General features: G+C 41.7%; 1 protein-coding gene across 1 annotated transcript; it reads left to right on the forward strand.

The window, feature by feature from the left end:
* Nucleotides 1-15,395: 15,395 nt before the first annotated feature.
* Nucleotides 15,396-18,127, forward strand: ficd (FIC domain protein adenylyltransferase). Its single transcript, XM_033619679.2, has 2 exons — nucleotides 15,396-15,990; nucleotides 16,568-18,127. The coding sequence occupies exons 1-2, from the start codon at nucleotides 15,720-15,722 to the stop codon at nucleotides 17,647-17,649; spliced, it is 1,353 nt and encodes a 450-aa protein (XP_033475570.1). The 5' UTR covers nucleotides 15,396-15,719; the 3' UTR covers nucleotides 17,650-18,127.
* Nucleotides 18,128-18,156: the final 29 nt, after the last annotated feature.

The raw sequence follows: 18,156 nt of genomic DNA on the forward strand, positions 1-18,156 counted from the left end.
TCAAGCTTTCCAACCCTGCAACAGGCCAGTAAGCACTTCTATTTATTCCTGCAATCAGGACTGGTCTCCTTGTCCCTTCCTGCAGTCTGATAGAAGGCACAGTATCAGCTTCCACTCTTGCCAGCCAGCGCGCCAGTTGAATTGTATTTTAAAGTAACTTGAGCATTATCGCTACATTAGTGTCTTCTGCTTGAAACCCATTATATAGATTAGAGTGTAGCAGTGATGCACCAGTCAACAGTATAAATCTGCTTACCTAAAGTCCACCTCCACAATGTAGATTAAAGTGCTTTTCGAGTCACAATATCAGAAATAGATAGCAATCGTGTTGAAATGATCTGTGGGACAAAAGCGGTGTTATTAACCTCAGGAAGTGATGTTGTAAACTCATACATCTCATATGCCTCTTATTATTGGAACCGCAAAGATTTTGCAATATTTCTGTGTGGGGCGAAGTGGTGCATAATGAATGTGTACAGCAGTTGGGCTGTGATATACCTTTTTCACAGCAGACATTTTGGCTTGTCATACAGCGATGTGACCAAGAATTAAGAGGCTCACAGGGAAGTTTCTGAAAGTCATTTCTGTGATTGACAACTGACAACTTGCTGAACCCTTCACCACCTTTTTGTTTCACCAAGCGGGGGATAAACAAATGTCAAGATTTATTTGCATACATATATTATTGCAGTCATGTTGGACTCACTGCCCCAGTGGCTAATTAGAGCCTGTCATCAACACAGCTGCAAGTTAAATAGGCAAGTCAATCACTGCTTGCCAGTTAACTACTAACCACAGAATTATTGATTTCCCTCTGAATGTGACATGAGCGCCTAATAAAAAAAGGTCAGCCTTTAAAGTTTTACTCTAAAGCTTTGGCAGCTCAAAAAACAGGACTATAATGTCTTTGTGGTCAGCGCTAACCAGCATTTGTGCTCCTCCAATCATCTCATTTCCATAGTTGTGGAGTCACTTTGTGTTGTTCATGACCTTTGAGTCATAATGTGGAAACAACATGGATGCTACAAAGACGTGTTGTATTTCATTGCTTGGAGCTTTTGACAACAGTTTGAAGCTTTGTATTAGAAAGTGGTTTTGTACCAAACTTTCCTCAAAACTACTAAAAAATGCTTTACCTGACCTATGCCAATGAATTTTGGCATCAACTTTTCTATCTAAACCAGGTCACTCTACATGGACAGGAACTAATGGTTACAATCTAAAACCATATTGCAAATTACATGCAAACAAAAAATTGACATGCAACATGTGAATAAATAAAAGGCTTATTGCCATCAACTGAACTTTTACTTATGTTTCTGCATATATGACGTCAATTCGGGACTCGTTTACAAAAATTCTCACCAACTTTTTGTGGCATTCATGTGAATTTTACCAGTCGGACACTCATTTTACTGATAATTCCAACGCCACATGAATGCAGGATAAACTAAGATGGTGGACATGGTAAACATCACACCTGTTAAAACATACTAGTACGATACTGTGAGCATATGAGCTCACATTTAGCTCACAGTACAGCTCCACAGAGCTGCTTACATGGCCAGAGACTCTAAGTCTTGTTAAATTAGTGCGGCTGTAAAGCCTTCTGTAACAGAATTGACTACCTAACCACCAAACTGCCTGCCTTGCCCCATCTTTTAAGAGATGTGTCCCTGCTGGGTCCGTTCATGTTCAAACCTTTAAATTGTTTTTTAAGCCTGAACAAACAGGTATAGAGAGGCAGCTTTGGTTTGTGGGAAGAGTGCTAAAGTATTTTACTAAAGAACAAGTACTGCTAATAAAAAAAAATACTCAAATAAAATTACTTGTGCAAAAATGTACATAGATAAAAGTAAAAGGGGATGAAGGAAGGGGAAAATGTATATGATGATGTAATATGATAGACCTAATAAAGTAAGGAACACATCTAGATTATAAAATAAACATGTCAACATATGCACATCTCATCACAAAGCCCTTATGTCCAAAGCAACGATATGTAACATTTCTATAGAGGGCACATTGCAGCCTGTGCGCACAACTGATTATTACTTATTATCATATAGAAAAGAGGACAAAACTCAGACAAACATGGCACACTTCTTATAGAGTCGACAGCAGAATAAAACATCACTGAAGCAGACAACACAGCACAGAAATATATAAGCGATATAAAGTCCACAGCAGCTGCAGCAACAAACCTACATATAGAAGGAAAAAAAGAGCACCACGCACACACACACACACACACACACACACACACACACACACACACACACACACACACACACGTGCACACACACACACATACACACACACACACACACACACACACACACACACACACATAGTCAATGCTGCCAGTTGCCTGGAGATACAAGTTGTATCTTACAATTTACGTAGTGAGTTTCTTGTACTCTGAACAGCTTTGAGCACCGTGAAGTCGTCTACAGCTTGCTCCAGGTTTAACGTCTCTGTCTGTTCTCACTGCAGAATATAGTCCATCCACCCTTCCTGTCCCTCTGCACTCCTCAGAGTGTTCAAACACATAGAGCTGAATGAGGCTCTGCAGTCACATCAGGGATTAACAGTCACAAACATTAGAAAGGCCTCACACACTGAAGGTAGAGGCTCCACAGTGAACAGAAGATGAGCACCTTAACATTTAGCATGTTAGCTTTTTCCCCGGTTCAACTTTATTGAGTTAATAATACAAATTTAGACATCATGGAGGGCAAAAATTGTCAAAAAGACAAAGAAAAAAAACAGAAAGACAGCTTAAAATCAAATACTAGACAAATTACCAAATGGTCAATATATTTTTCCTGTTATTTACATGCTCAAGAGACTTTATTAATTACATGTATTTATGTGAAAGAGTTGACATCCTGGGACGTAACACAAATTTTAGATTTTTTTCTGATTATAAAGTGAAATCAAATCAAAATCCAGTTTACTGTCTCACTCAAAACTAAACTGAAAAGCTGCCAGCCGTGTGCCAAGGTACAATAATGCTGTCCTTAACCCATAATCACCTACATATTGTTCAACCCAGTTTCGACTGCACCCTTTGACACTCGGCCAGTACATACACACATTTAGAGCGTGTATCATGTCACCTCTCTGGAGCTCTGCCCTCCTGTGGTCACAAACACACCAGCAGCTTTTTTTCCCTGCATGTAACTGCCAGTTGATCTCCTTTTTTTGTTCTGTTCTCACAACTTTAGCAACACATGACTTCCTGTGCCTAGTAAGCTGTGCAGTGAATTGTTTTTATTTATTATTATATTATGTGATGAGTCCTGGAAAATCCCATGATACTTTATTAATTTCTGTCCCATACACCAATCATGGAGGATGAAATTATATGCTTCCACAAAATTGAGCTGGGCTCAAAAGAGGCTCCTGCATGACAGTTTATTTGTCTTCTCTGTGTGATTTTGTATAGCGAGGGAGAGGAGAAAAGAGAGAAAAGGACACACATATGCACACATATACACTCTGGAGGATTAGGGCTGACTGTTTGCACAGATGGACCAACATGGCTCCATGTTAAATCTTTACATTAACAGACTGTTATCCACGCAGACCACAGTGGGAGGAGAGGAGTTCATCTAGAGATACATCTGCTTCTCATTTATATATCAGACAGTAGGACTACATTATCATCCCTGGCTTAATTTGCCCACAATATAGCAAAAATAAGGTTTTCATACCACATAAGGACAAAAAAGTTCCTGTAGGCACCGCAGATCATCTTCAAAGTTCACTTCAACAACCACATGCAAACTGCTGTCTGTAAAAATGAGAAGTACTTAATGGGTTTTCCACATTGTCAGTCTTACGGTTACTGTTATTGTGACAAACTAGAAATTTACGAGCTACAAGATGCTGATAAAGATCGACTGCCTGTACACTCTTCTGCAGGAGTGGAAGTCATGTGACACAGGAGGAGCTGAGGAGAAAACACTTAAGAGAGAACTTAAGAGCTTGAAAGGCTGGAAAAAGAGCTGCTTCAGTGACCTTTGACCTCTCGGCTCTCAAGAGGAGAATGCAACTGTGAAGCAGAGCTGATGCCAAATGACGTGGCAGTCTGTATAAGTGACCACTGATGGACCTCGAAACAGCAAAACACAGAGTTTGAGCCTGTGGCTACAACTAAGCTAAAACAGACTAGACTATTATAAATGCTTGTTCTCCCTGTGTATCTTTCTTTCTTTCATCTCTCTTTTCACGTCGTTTTTGTTGGGCGTTACTTAAACAGGGAAACAGTGACTGAATGATATTGCTGCCTCACTTTTTTTGACTAAAACTGTAAAAGTGGCTTGTGAATTTTTTGAAGGAATACTTCATAGCATGACTAAGCGTCATACAAATGGTTGTGAGTGAAGTACTCCTTTGCTGTGTGATAATCAGGAGGTTTCATATCCTCTCCCATTTCTTTAACAAGTACAGTATGTACCGCATCTCGTCTCATCGCTGTATGAATAAATTGAAAGCACGCATCTAACAGCAAGCTGAGATGTCCTGCCATCTGTTTGGAAAATCTGCCCATGAATGTGTTTGCAACATAATACCAATATATTTGATTTTACTGAGCACACATATCCTACATTGAAGCATTTGTCAGAAAACTAGCTTTTACATTATGGAAATCGAACTAATAGGATAGAGCAGACGTGTCGTAACTGATAATGCAGCTATGATAATCCAATATAGCTCTGGATCTCTGGTTTTATGAGATCTGCACCGCTTTTAACCATCTAAATCCTGTTAAGAGTGATCAGAACAGATCATACCACACTGAAAAAGTCAATTAACAACTCTAATCCGCAAAGTGACCCAGGCTCACGATCATGGGCTTTCTGCTTATAATCACAGTGTCACTGCATTGAGTTAGGTCTCCAAATTGTATACTATTTAATGACTTAGTTATTTTGTCATAAACCAAGGTACTGGACAAATCAGAATTTTAATCTGCTGGTGGCACCTGAAGAAAACTGGGGGGGGGGGTCACTAAGATGCTTGAATTTATTCTCTGGCTATCATAATCTGTACAAAATGTTGTAGCAATCCATTCAGTAGATGTTGAGATGTTTCAGTCCAGATCAAAGTGCCGGATGGACTGACGACCTCATCCCCCGTCATGTCTGGCTAAATAATGTGTCCAAATAACAGGTGTTTTGAATTCCATGAAATCAGCATTATACTTTTCACTTAAAGCGTCTCTAACACAGCTGACAATCATGTTGATTACGGCTCATGTGAGGTCAAGCCAAGCCTTTAGGAACAGCGCCAGGCTTTGAAGCCAATTTGACATAATGGACAAATGTGAAATCACAACTTCCAGGTCCGTCATGTGATGCCATTGGGCCCAAAAATACTTTTTCCCATAGACTTACTTTGTGAAAGACACATCTGTAAATCAAAGGATATATTTTTTAGAGTGTCACACCCCCTGCAAAATGACTCGTTTGACTATCGGGATTTGTCCATTTGATCCAATAAATTTTCAAACGTCCATTAGAGCTGCATAACAAACTAATTTCATCCCCATTCAAGTTAACACAGCACTGAACCAGAAGTTAGCCACATATTTTAGTGTACTGTTTAGCTGTAAAATGAAAAAGTTTGTGACCTGGCCGCCATGTTGGAAATAGTCAACCAAGGTACCAAGCATTGGATCAACTAAAATATTTGTCTGAGATCTCTGAGGAGAGAAATAGGCAATGCAATCACACAATCTTGATCCATATTTGATTAGCAGTACCTAGTCTGACAGTTTGACCGCAGTTCATGAGCCATGATTGACAGCTGCGTTAGAGACTTGGCTCTGATTGGTTGTTGTTGTTCACGTGCGGTAGAAGAGCAACAAGGCAGTAGAGCAGGCAGAGGAATATGACTTTTATTGACAGATTTTTTGTCTCATTTAGTGCTGAATATAGTGACAGTTAAAGCAAATATGAAAAATGTTTTGACTCATAAGAGTTACCAACTGTAGCTTTAAGGTGTCACCACCCAGTTGATTGGTAAGATACTTTGAGATGGGCTACAAACTCCATAAAGCACAGCGACAAAATGGATGATTGATTTGTGACTTTCAAGGCAGCAGGCATTTAAAGGAGACATTATGACAGACTTAATATTGTGTGTGTGTGTGTGTGTGTGTGTGTGTGTGTGTGTGTGTGGGTTGGCTGTAGACAGGCACATTAAAAAAGCAATCCAAACTAAGGCTGTGAGAGCTGCTCCACTCAGACAGTGTGATTAGTTTCCCCTGCCACAAAATCATCAGCCTGCATTTGTGCAGTCTCATAAACAAGTTTCCAAACCGCTGAAGGCGAGCACTTTCGGGGGAGCACACATAAGCAAACATTGTCATGTGGTAGTATTGTGTCGTATTTAATCGTGTTATAAGGAGCTATAATTTTATTTTATACTCACCCCTGTACGTTACCAAAGAAACCAAACAAAGTCACGAGCCTGCCATCATCAAGTGGGTGAAGAAAATAATGAGCCGCCCACAGTTGCTGAGTCATCGCTGTGTGCTGTAAAATATGCCTGTTAGTGCTGGAATTGGTAGATTTGACAGAGCCTGCACACCCCCTTCTCTGAATGGCACAGGCTAGTGTGGAAGTGAAATAATAAGTGAAACAGGAAGAAGCCCCTCAGGGAGGTCCCTGGTAATGGCTGCCCCTCAGTGGAGACCTAATTATTTCTGTCTCCTGTCTTTCCAACAGATTATTTACTCATCTCTTGGTCCTAGTGTGGCCCTCGAGCAGGTGGCCAGCGTGAAGGACCTCACTGAGCATGTGAGACTGGGCCTGTGGGAGAGTCGGTGTATGCCACAGCTGACAAACAAGCAAACATGACAATGTTGAGCACATCATGCCTATAACCAAGACCAAAGACCACACACAGAAACCTGCCTGTCTATTGTACTGCCCCCAAAACAAACACAAATCACTGTGTTTGTTCAGTCATTCATAAAGGGTGTCTCTCTGTGAAATGGCTCCCTTTAGGGCCTTGTGACAATGAGAAAGAGGAAAGACAGCTAGGAGCATGGATTGAATAAATCATATCAGTCTCTCCAGGCTTTAGGCAAGAAGTCATGAGGAAAAAGCATCCACACTACCTTCTGCACAATCGTTCACTAAAATTAATTATCCACGATCCCCCTGGTTTATGTATCACTGCATTTTATGGACTCTCTGTAAGATGTAAGATCAGTCAGGTATATTCCTCCACTAAGTCATCGTAAAGCTTGTGGACATGACAGACTGTAGGACAGCTTCTTTAGGAAATCCTAGATGAGACACACGAGTGGTAGCTGCTTGCAGTGCTTTGCAGCATAGTTCACAAAGGAGCTAAGCAGAGGAGTGGGGGTGGAGAATGAACAGCTTAAATAGAAAACCTCATTGTGAAGGCAGTGTTGGATATATTGTATGTTGTAGCCAGTAGAGTACTCTCAAGAATTCCTTGAGTTCCCTGCCTCAACTACCTCGCAGACACTGATGTATTATGGACTAAAGGTCAGGGAAAGATAGATGCAACTCAGAAAACTCAGATCTCCAAGTAGCCTTGTGCAACAAAAGCCAAAAACACTGCAAGAACAATTTATTTATTCATTTATTCACAGGCTTATTTTTAGCAGTGTGAATTCCAGTGATTCAGCTTGCAAAGTAAAGTGGACCCACGTATTATTCCAGAAGTCTTTTTATAGGTAATTAGGAGGCTGTGAATCACTGCAAAGCAAGTACTTAGCCATGACAGAAAGTATCTGAATATACACAAAGTGTAAGTATTTGAATACATATAAGACTTAGCTTTGAGGGAAAAAAACCCAGAATACATCTTTCTACCTAATATGGATGATTCAGACTGCTAAAGCATCATATTTTGACAGAAATGGACCTCCAACTGGATGTCACATTACACAACCTCAACCAATGCCCGATGCAGAACAAAAAGGATCTTTCTCAAGACACTAACAACAAAGGTTATTCTTACAAAATAAATAAGACACCATTATCTAACTTTGCTGCATCATTGATTGCAAAAATCTACATTTGTTAACACTTTTCATATTTTACTGTCAATTTATATACGCTAGCAAAGCAAAACAGTGCATACAATAAGCCCAGCAAAAACGTCAGGTCGGACCACCATGTGTAACTATATATCTTTAAAAGTGGCAGAAATGGAATATAAAATAATAAGTATGTTTTCTTTAGCATATGATCACCTGAAAATAAAAACAATTGTGTTTTCATTAGCTATGAATGAGCTGTTTATATCTACATAGGAAGCGGATGCTCATCTACAGCAAGGCTATTCAAGAGAAGGCTGAGACACGGGGTCAAACATGGGGGGATTGCACATGCGCAGTGTAACTTGAGCTGCGATGCTGGAGGGTGACAGCAGGGGCGCTAGAAAAAAAGCGCAGGATCCACTCAGGCGATCAAGGAGTGCGCTTGGTGCGGTCTGCTTGGACTTTTGGATGGCGGCTGCCTGAAGTTGTCGGAATTGCATCTCTGTCATTCTCACCCACAACGCAGGCCACCAGTGACAGTCCAGTAATAAGCTGTGAAAATGACATGCATGCACATCCCCCTTATTCTGCGGTCTCACGCCATCTATTGAGCCTTTGAGGAAGTGCAGACCAGATTTTACTGCGCATGTGCAATCCCCCCATGTTTGACCCCATGTCTCAGCCTTCTCTTGAATAGCCTTGATCTACAGAGACTGCCTTGAACAGCCCAGAACAGTCAAACCAAACACTTTTGCAGTTTCACACCGGCTACCATAGTAAGCAGCCCTTCTGCAACAGTAGCGATGGAAAAACACAGAATATTTTAATGTGAAACTGCTTAGTTCAGTGTTTTTACCGGTTTAAATCACCTGGTCTGTTTGTTTGCCAGTTTCACATATCTCCACAATTTAAATCAATTGCCAGTTGTCTACCCAGAAGTGATTGTTGTCGGTGCAATGTCACGGTTTCAGACCTGAATTGGTCTATAGACACCCAGATTAATAGTTGTAGCCACAGTAACAATAAATGGAAATCCATATTGATAATAAAAAATGAAACCAGTTACCTTGAAGTTAAAGCACGTTAATTTATTTAATGCCCTTCTCAAGATCTAGCAGAGGAAACTTTAGCATCCCACTGTGACAGTGTCCTGGACCGTGGCCCCTCTCCCAGTGCAGAGAAACTGTAAGGACAGAGCTTCAGTAATTACCTGTTTGACACCTGGGGAGGCAGCATCATCTCTTAGCTTTCTTCTGACCTACTGTGACGACAGCAGAGGGGAGTCTCAGCATGCACTGCAGGAAAGAGGGAGATGGGGGAAACACCAGATTACTGTTATTGTGAAACAGGAAAGTGCACTGGTTATTTTGTTGCAGGTCTTTTAATCTCCCTGATTTCCCGTAGGAGTTCCAGGACAAGCTGTCCTCTGCTCTTGTCACCAGAGAAAGAAAAAAAAAAGACGTCCTGACCTCCCAAATCGTCTTGTAACAGCACTTGTCAGCCTGCCAATGAGCGTGTGGATCTCGCATTTTGGCGCAAACCCTCCTTTTAGAGGTATTTTGTATGCTGACAGTCGAGGACAGTTGTTGCTCCCAGTGCAGCTCTCCTTCACTCTGTCATCCATTTTACGGCCCCCTCATCCCTGCTCTCTGAGCCATCCATACCCAGGGAGTGGAAAGAGAGCCACCATCCCTCTCCCTCTGACTGTCTAACGAGATCCTCTATCTCTGACACCCAGCTCTGTCACCCAGAACAAAGCCTCTTCTCAGACAGAGAGGCAAGCAGGCTGACGGCTCTACAGAGGCTGGAGAGAGGAGCACGAGTCGGTAGGGGAGGAGGCGAGGAGCCTGTGCCAGAGGGATTTATTTCCTGCCCTGACAGGTCGCTTTTTTTTTCCAGGTGGGCAGATGGATTTTCTACTTCTTGAAGCACAGGCCCAGCAAGTAGAGAAAAGACAGGGTGTTATTTTAATAGTCTGTGACAGGTCATCTATGGAGTGTGCTTCAAGTTAACGTGTCAGCTGGTGTGAGGATCATACTGATGCATTTAGCAACCATTTCCTTTACATACTTCAGTTTACTCCACACAGTTAAGCGAGAAAGCCTGTAAATCATGTCCCATGCATCACAGTCACTAAACAACACTGATACAGGAGATAAAAGCATGCTGTGTGACTGCATTAAAGATAGCAGGTGCCTAACTTTTCATGCAACTGTGCCATTCTGATAATAATCCCAAAGTGACATGAGGCATTTAATTGCAATAAACACAACAAAAACAGAATTAGCGCTCATCAATGATTCTCGCTGCAGACTCAGTTTTATCTGTTTCCACAGCTGAGAGGGTTTCAGCTCAAATGAGCATATGCCAGATGGGCATAGAATTAGTCCACAAAATGACCCGAGGGCCGTTCATTTCATGCCATCACTTCTCCTCCATCAGTTGTTCATTCCGCCATATTTGTCCTCGATTTTCGACTAAAGCCGAGCCTAAGCTCACTTGTTTTGCAGCCTCATATTTGGAAGTGGCAAAGATATCACTGCTTTAATGCCAGTCTGTGTGCAAGCAACTGGACTGCAGCCAGATAGCAGAATGGATGTCTCAGTTTAGCATCCATTTATTCTGTCCACAATTTAAGGAAAAAAGACCTTAATTAATTTTCTCCTCACTTATATTTGGGAAGACACCATACCAGTAAAAAAAATAAAGAGGGGGTGCTTTCACTTTGATGAAATTAGATGTCAATCACAAAGTCAGCCTCACAGGAAACCCTGTTAAGCTAAAAGCCAATTCACTTTTTCAAAAAGCATGAGGCAAATAAAAACAAAAAAATAAATGAAATCTTTAAGTCACTGCCTGATCTGACAAAAACTGAATAAAGATATACTATGCAGGATTTTCCCAAAATAAAGACTCATAGAAAATCCCTCTCAATCATTACTCTTGACCCATTAAAAGTGTATAATTCTGTAAACTCTGCCCTCTGCCTGTATTTCTTGTTTTCCTCTTTGACATTTAAGGGAGTGTACCCTCACAGCACTGAGGTGAGGTCAGGACTCAAGAAAAGGTATCGAGCAGGTGCCAGACCATAAGCAGCAGATATCTAAGAGATACAACGTAATGTGACAACGTGAATTTGGGGTTGTCTTTTACCCCTACTTTTGCTGGCAAGCTTGTTTAAAAACAGTAACTGCCAATCCTGTGTAATATACCTTTAAAAATGAACGGTCAAAATCAAATCAGAAGAGGCCAAGATATCCTAAATGTGCGTATATAGTATGGGCTAACTCCAACAACACTGGAGCCTACATTCCCCATAATGCAACAGAGGGCATCCTCTCATTAGACTCCTTCCTGTCTGGAAAATACCCATGCCTTTTAAATTCTACAAACCTTCAAACTTCAAATGAGACAACCCTGATGACATCACTCACTGAAGCTCACCTCTAGAGCCACAGAAAACATGACACATCAGTTTTCACAGGCTTTGCTGAGCTCTTCATGGCGAGTGAACTGACACCTCACAGGACTGCTGAGCTCCTCATGGAATCAGCACTTTAGTGACTCAACTAAACCTGCACCTCTTGACCCGAGGATAGGTTGTAGTGTTTGTATCACAGAGGCATGAGGAGGTATAAATCCTGAAGCCCTGAGCTTTTTGAGAGAGTAATACACACAGTAACAGAGTCATCTTTCAGTTGTTTTCTGGCATCTGAGCAGATTCTGTTTTGGTGAAACTCTTTCACACACTCTGGCTGTTGCCAACGTTTAAATTTGTTGGTGGAAGTGAAATGGTTTTGGCAGATCGGATGATTGCTGTTGCATTTCGCTTTCAGGGAATACAAGCAATTTAGTTAACACATTCTGCATGATGCTACTATAATTTAAGACTCCCATCCTCACTGAACACCAAAATGAAGCCAGGAGCCTTCAAAGACTCCCCACATACCTGAGACCTGATCTAACCCTTTCTGTGAGGTTCCTGAAGCCAGGGTTTGAGGAGGATGATAAGTCCATCCCCCAGAGAAGTGCAGCCTCTGCTTCATGACTAATGGTCTCAGCAGAGAGATGTCTGAGGGAGAACTGAAATAGTCTTTTGACATAAGGCATGTTCCCATATCGTGGGCAATTCTTGAGCCCTCAGTGATCCCCCTGGTGAAAATAATAGGAGGCTGATTGTCTTTAAGAGTCCACGGCACACTCATTATTCAAGCTAACAAATGTGGTGGTATATTATGAAACTAGATAATCTAAGGCATCCAATGGTATCAACCAGGTCAGCATAGCTTGTCAGGATGGGTGATAAATAATGCTCCTAAGGTAGGCTAAATTTGCCGAGGGAACAACTGACATAGCTATTTCCAAGGCATCCCTTGAACTCTCAACTCAAGATATCTAAATAAAAATAGGTTCTGTGGGTACCCATGAGTCTCCTCTACACTTCAGAAGGCTTGTTCCCAGTAAATGTTTTGTTCCTTACAATCAGTGTACTTAAAATTAAAGCTGTATGTTAGACTAAAGATGAATCACCAAACATGCATGGACACATAACACATTAAAACATGATTGTTGTGGAACTCAAATAGCTGTACCAGTATTAGTCTATGCACATCAGATAATTAGGAATATTAACTGTAAAATAAGAAGCCAAAGTAGGCCGTTATCAGTATTCAATTCCTTAATTCACCATATTGGCAGTTTTCAAGTAGCCTATGTACTTCAGCAGCATATTCACATTCCTGAAATGCAGTTATGACTTTTCGTTTTGGTGTGCCATCCCAAAAGATTTTCAGGGGCCCCATCCTGCCCCCCTTTGAAAAATTTCTGGGGGCACCACTGTTTTGATATATAAATGGGTGATACTATTATTTTGCTTACTTGCCCACTATATGTCCTCCTCCCTGCAGTGCCTCAGATACCCTCTGACCATTTTTCTCTGCGTTGAAAAATGTATGATATTTTTTGGTTTCATTCATTACAGAGTGAAAACTGCTTCCCAGCCAGAGTAATAATAAAAGTATCATGGTGCAGCCGCGAAATTATACAGCACTGAGTCTGATTTGAGGCACAGATACAGTAAATCCAGAGCCTGTATCCCCGGGGCAGCAGTAAGTCGTCAGTCACTGGCAGCATGTTGATTATATGAATATCCCCCCAAGGTTGGTTTCTTTCTTTCTTTCTTTTTTTCTTTCTCTCACACTCTTAAAGAATGAGAAATGACTGTAAATATATTCTCGGTCATTATAACCCACTACAGTCTCCTCTTTGTTTCGAGAGGTGTGTGACAGAGCACATAAATAACAGGAGTAAAGAAATATATGCAGCTGAAGCATGGCTGCTCCATTATACTCCAAGGTGAAACTGCTGTGGGTCAGAGCAGCACAGAGGGACTCTGTGCTGGTAAATGAGGTTAGTGTGTGGCTGCACGGCTCACTGTGAGTACAGAGTGCAACATGACTTGACAAATTTAAAACTCCAAATTTCAGACAGAGCCACTAAATCTCTAACTCCACACAAAATCATCTACTCAGTTGTTCATTCATAACTTTCTCAGCACTGTTCGTGGCGACAGTGTGTTGCTGCAGAGTCTCAGGCTGTGTGTGAATATCAGCTCTTTAGAGCCAATAGCCTGCCATCTGCTGAAGATACGTCTAATAGTGCTGGCTTTGGCATGTGGCCAGGAATCAATCCTCATCACCACAGGCTGTTCCCAGCTGGTGGAAATGTTGGTAAAGGCAATTCCACTATAAATAGATGACAGATATAAAGGTACATAGGCTTTTAATGAAATTACATGAAACCTAACAAACATAAATACCAATGACATGAAGGACAAACAGAACTGGAGATTACAAATGATCAAACATAGCAATAAGAGCTGACACATGAGGCTGCAGAGGAAGATATCATGTTCATACAAAGGTTCATACAAATATAAATTCATTTTTACTGCATTCACAAACTGGATTACAAAGAATAAATCCTGATGAAACTGATTTTAAGGCCAAGACTGATACTGCAGTCTACGGAGGATATGCTATGACTGTGATGTGTGCATAATAAAGCAATGCTGCCCTCTTCTGTTTGGTAGTACACTTGCATTAGAATAAAAGGGAGGACAGCTGGCAGCAAAGCTGGAGCTGTTTAACTGAGAAATACTGAGTAATTAAAAGCTCTATGGTAAAAACAACTTTGTCTTCAATTCATTAATTTAAATAATGTCAGCGTGGAGGTTTTTTTTAAACAGCCCCAGAAAATAAATTGTGCTGGTGAATACTGCCATCAAGGCACAATAACTATTCTAATGTGGATTTTTTCCTTTCCTTAAATAATAAATTGCACAATAGCTGTGATAGGCCAAACCAATGCTAATCTATTTATTTTCTTTAGCACATTAATCCCTGTTTTTATCTTATGACAGGTCGGACTGAGTGGCTTCCTGTGATAGCCTACTGCAGTGTACACTTGGATTAGTGTTGGAAATGGCAAAAATATTGGCTCACCTACAGAAAAATGTGGGTTTAAAGTAAATGTCAAACCCAAAATATCACACCAGGCAGGCTCCATAAGTGTTTGCACCACCTGTTATTGCTAAATTTGGGGCAGTCTATTTCAGTATTTAAAGGGGAACGTCAGCTACATTGAGAATTCAAGTGTGTTATTTATTTCCATGGCCAAGGAAAGCTTTACTTAGCTTTATTCTATTGTAGTGCTCTCAGTTATGAAACTGAAAATGTACCCATATACTCAGAACATTTTCCTGAGTGCTCTCAGTTTCATCTGTAAAATTTTTCCCACTTCATTTTAGTCTAAATTGAACAGCTACAGTCTTTATACATTTTGACATCGTAAATTTCAGTTTTAGCACCCTAGTTTTTGGATTTGGGAGAGAGTTGTTCATGTTTACTAATATTTTTGGACTGCTTTTTGTACACTTTTAAAAATAATACAAATAGTCATGAACAGCAACACAACATCAAATCAAACACAGCAGCAACACAGCACAGGCTACAAGTGTGCAAATACTGAAAGAAAATGTCAACTGAATGAATGAAAAAAGAAAATATTAAATTCAAATTTACATATAAAGACATTAATATAGGCTACTATGTGTATTAAAAATACATTTAAAAGTATTTGAAAAGTCGTATAACTTCATTACAAACAGTTTTTTGAAGGGCACATACTGTGCTGCTGTGTGGTCAGTATTTGCCTGCGAGGCTAAATTTAGGGCAAAATATTCCTATATCAACCAATCAGAGACCGTTACGAACCATCTGTTGTATTGCTGCGTTTCAGCCAATCGGCGCTGCGCTTCAAACTAATTCTGTCCAATCACATTCCAGGATGTTCGCACGTTCAAACCAAGGAAGTGGATGATGTGTATTTTTTGTACACAGCTGTACTGTACTGTATGGACGCCGAGAACAAGTCAACCGCAGTCTAACCGTGATTTCAGCCGGTGTTTTAAAGTTTCAGCTCAGAGTCGCGTTGACCTAGCTAGCTTTAGCTAACTTAATAGCTGTCGGGTAACTGAGCTGAATTCCCTCAGCAGTGTTCGTGATTGTAAGCTGTCATGTTGACCGTGTTTTCCCTCCAGTCGACCGCCCTGAGGCTCTCCTAGCTGGGGTGGATATACATGGGGAACCGTGTCACTAGAGGATGGAGAGTTTAACCTGGGATCATCATGGCTGCTATGACGGTGTGGCGTTGCACCAGCGGCCGCTTGCTTGGAGGATGGGGCCCGCTGCTATGTGTCCTCCTCGGCTCTCTGGTGGCCGTCCTGATGCCCCTGGTGGGGGTGGAGGACGAGTGCTGCGCCGCCCTGAAGGGCTTCGCTCAGCTCCGCTGCCAGCTGTGGGGAAGCTCCCATCCTCCTCCAGCTGTGCAGTCCACCAGCCTTACTGTCCCGTTTACTGCCCTTGATGTGCTGCCTCTGAGGTCCAAGCCGAGCAAAGGTAAAATACAAGAGTACACAGTTCAATGTAATGCCATATGTTAAAGACAAGGTCAGATACAGTTATAGTACAGCAAAACGGACCACATTTCTAATATACTTTGACTTAGAGTTGTAAAAATACAAAGCAGTGTAAAACAGTTTATTTTTATATGTATCAATCACTACTAGAATAAGGTCCTTGATGTTATGTTAATTAAAAGATTACCCAGCTCTGCTGTGTCACGACTAGAGTTGCATTTGCCAACTACTTTGATAATCCACCAAACAGTCTTTTTTTAGGAAAAAAAAAAGTCAAAATTCTCTGATTCCATCTTCTTAAATATGGATATTGTCTGGTTTCTTTACTCATCTAACACAGTAAACTGAATATCTTTAGATTGTGGACAAAACAAGACATTTGAGAACATTATTTCGGCCTTTAGGAAACACTGATAGACATTTTGAACCATTTTCTGACATTTTATAGACCAAACAACAATAGTTGCAGTCACCCTGGAAATGACCTGCTGTGCTTTAACCTCTAAGCTGTGTCACCTGTTTTGGAGTTGACATTGTTTGTCATGTTCTGATTGCAGAGATGAAGCTGGAGGCCAAAGCGGCGCTGCAGCAGGCTCTGGAGATGAAGAAACTGGGGAAGATAGAGAAGGCTCACAAGTTGCTGGTGCATGCACTCAGCATGAATCCAGACTTTGTGGACGCCCTAACAGAACTGGGGACCATTCTGGAGGAGGAGAAGAAGGATGTCGTCCAGGCAGACCACCTCTACACCAAGGCCTTGGCCATCTCACCTTGTAATGAGAGAGCTCTGGTCAGCCGGGACCGAACTCTTCCCCTGGTGGAAGAGATTGACCAGCGTTACTTTGGCATCATTGACAGTAAAGTGCGCCGGCTTATGTCCATTCCTAAAGGCAACTCTGCACTCCGCCGGGTGATGGAGGAAACCTATTACCATCACATCTACCACACTGTGGCAATTGAAGGCAGCACGCTCACTCTGTCTGAGATCCGTCACATCATCGAGACCCGCTACGCCGTCCCTGGGAAGAGCCTACAGGAGCAGAACGAAGCCATTGGTGTGGATGTAGCCATGAAGTTCATCAACACCACGCTGCTGTCCAGATCAGGAACCATAACTGTCAGTGACATCCTGGAGATTCACCGACGGGTGCTTGGCTATGTGGACCCTGTAGAGGGAGGGAGGTTGCGCACCAACCAGGTGTTTGTGGGCCACCACATCCCCCCACACCCTCAGGACCTGCAGAGGCACATGCAGGAGTTGGTCCAGTGGCTCAACTCTGAGGAGGCCCTGCAGCTGCACCCTGTGGAGTACGCAGCTCTGGCCCACTACAAGCTGGTGTATGTGCACCCGTTTGTGGACGGCAATGGACGCACGTCTCGACTGCTCATGAACCTTGTGCTCATGCAAGCGAGATACCCACCAATCACTATTCGCAAAGAACAAAGGGCTGAGTATTATGCAGCTCTGGACACAGCCAATGAGGGTGATGTACGGCCCTTTATTCGCTTTATAGCCAAATGTACAGAGATGACATTGGACACATTGTTGATTTCTACAACTGAGTATGCTGTGGGGCTGCCGGGAGCCAGCCAGGACCACGCCTGTACCGACTGCAAACAGACCATCCCAATTCACTGAGCTGGAGACGGGAGGAGAGTCTGAGAGTTCTTAAAAAACAATCTTACCATAGAATGTGTTGCCTTCTCGTTTGGTCATTTCCCACCAGTATCACCCCTTGCTTCGGTCTGGGTTCTAGACCTGCTGAATTCATCACAACTGTTTCAGGATGTTGAGTTGAAATCTGATTTTGCCATTTGAGGGTTGCTTTCAATTAAAAGAAATCCGTTCCCCACCTTTAGTTTATGACCAGTTCCCATAGGAGTGTAAACGAATTTTATTTTCCATCACAATACAATCTGAATTTTGACCTCTGGTGGTGTGACAAGGAAAGTTTTCTAATCTTGTTGCTTGACTTGAGACGCTTCAGCGCAGATGTGTGGTGAACATTTAGTTAATTATCTTTGGGATTAAGGTGATGTCTCTTAACACTGTAAAGCACTTTCATGTATTTGATTATTTATTTCATTTTAAAATAAAAGTGTTCTATTGACTTCCATTATGTCTTCAAGCTGTTGTAAAATGAAC

This window comes from Epinephelus lanceolatus, chromosome 9 (genome assembly GCF_041903045.1).
Source record: "Epinephelus lanceolatus isolate andai-2023 chromosome 9, ASM4190304v1, whole genome shotgun sequence".
Taxonomy (NCBI): Eukaryota; Metazoa; Chordata; class Actinopteri; order Perciformes; family Serranidae; genus Epinephelus; species Epinephelus lanceolatus.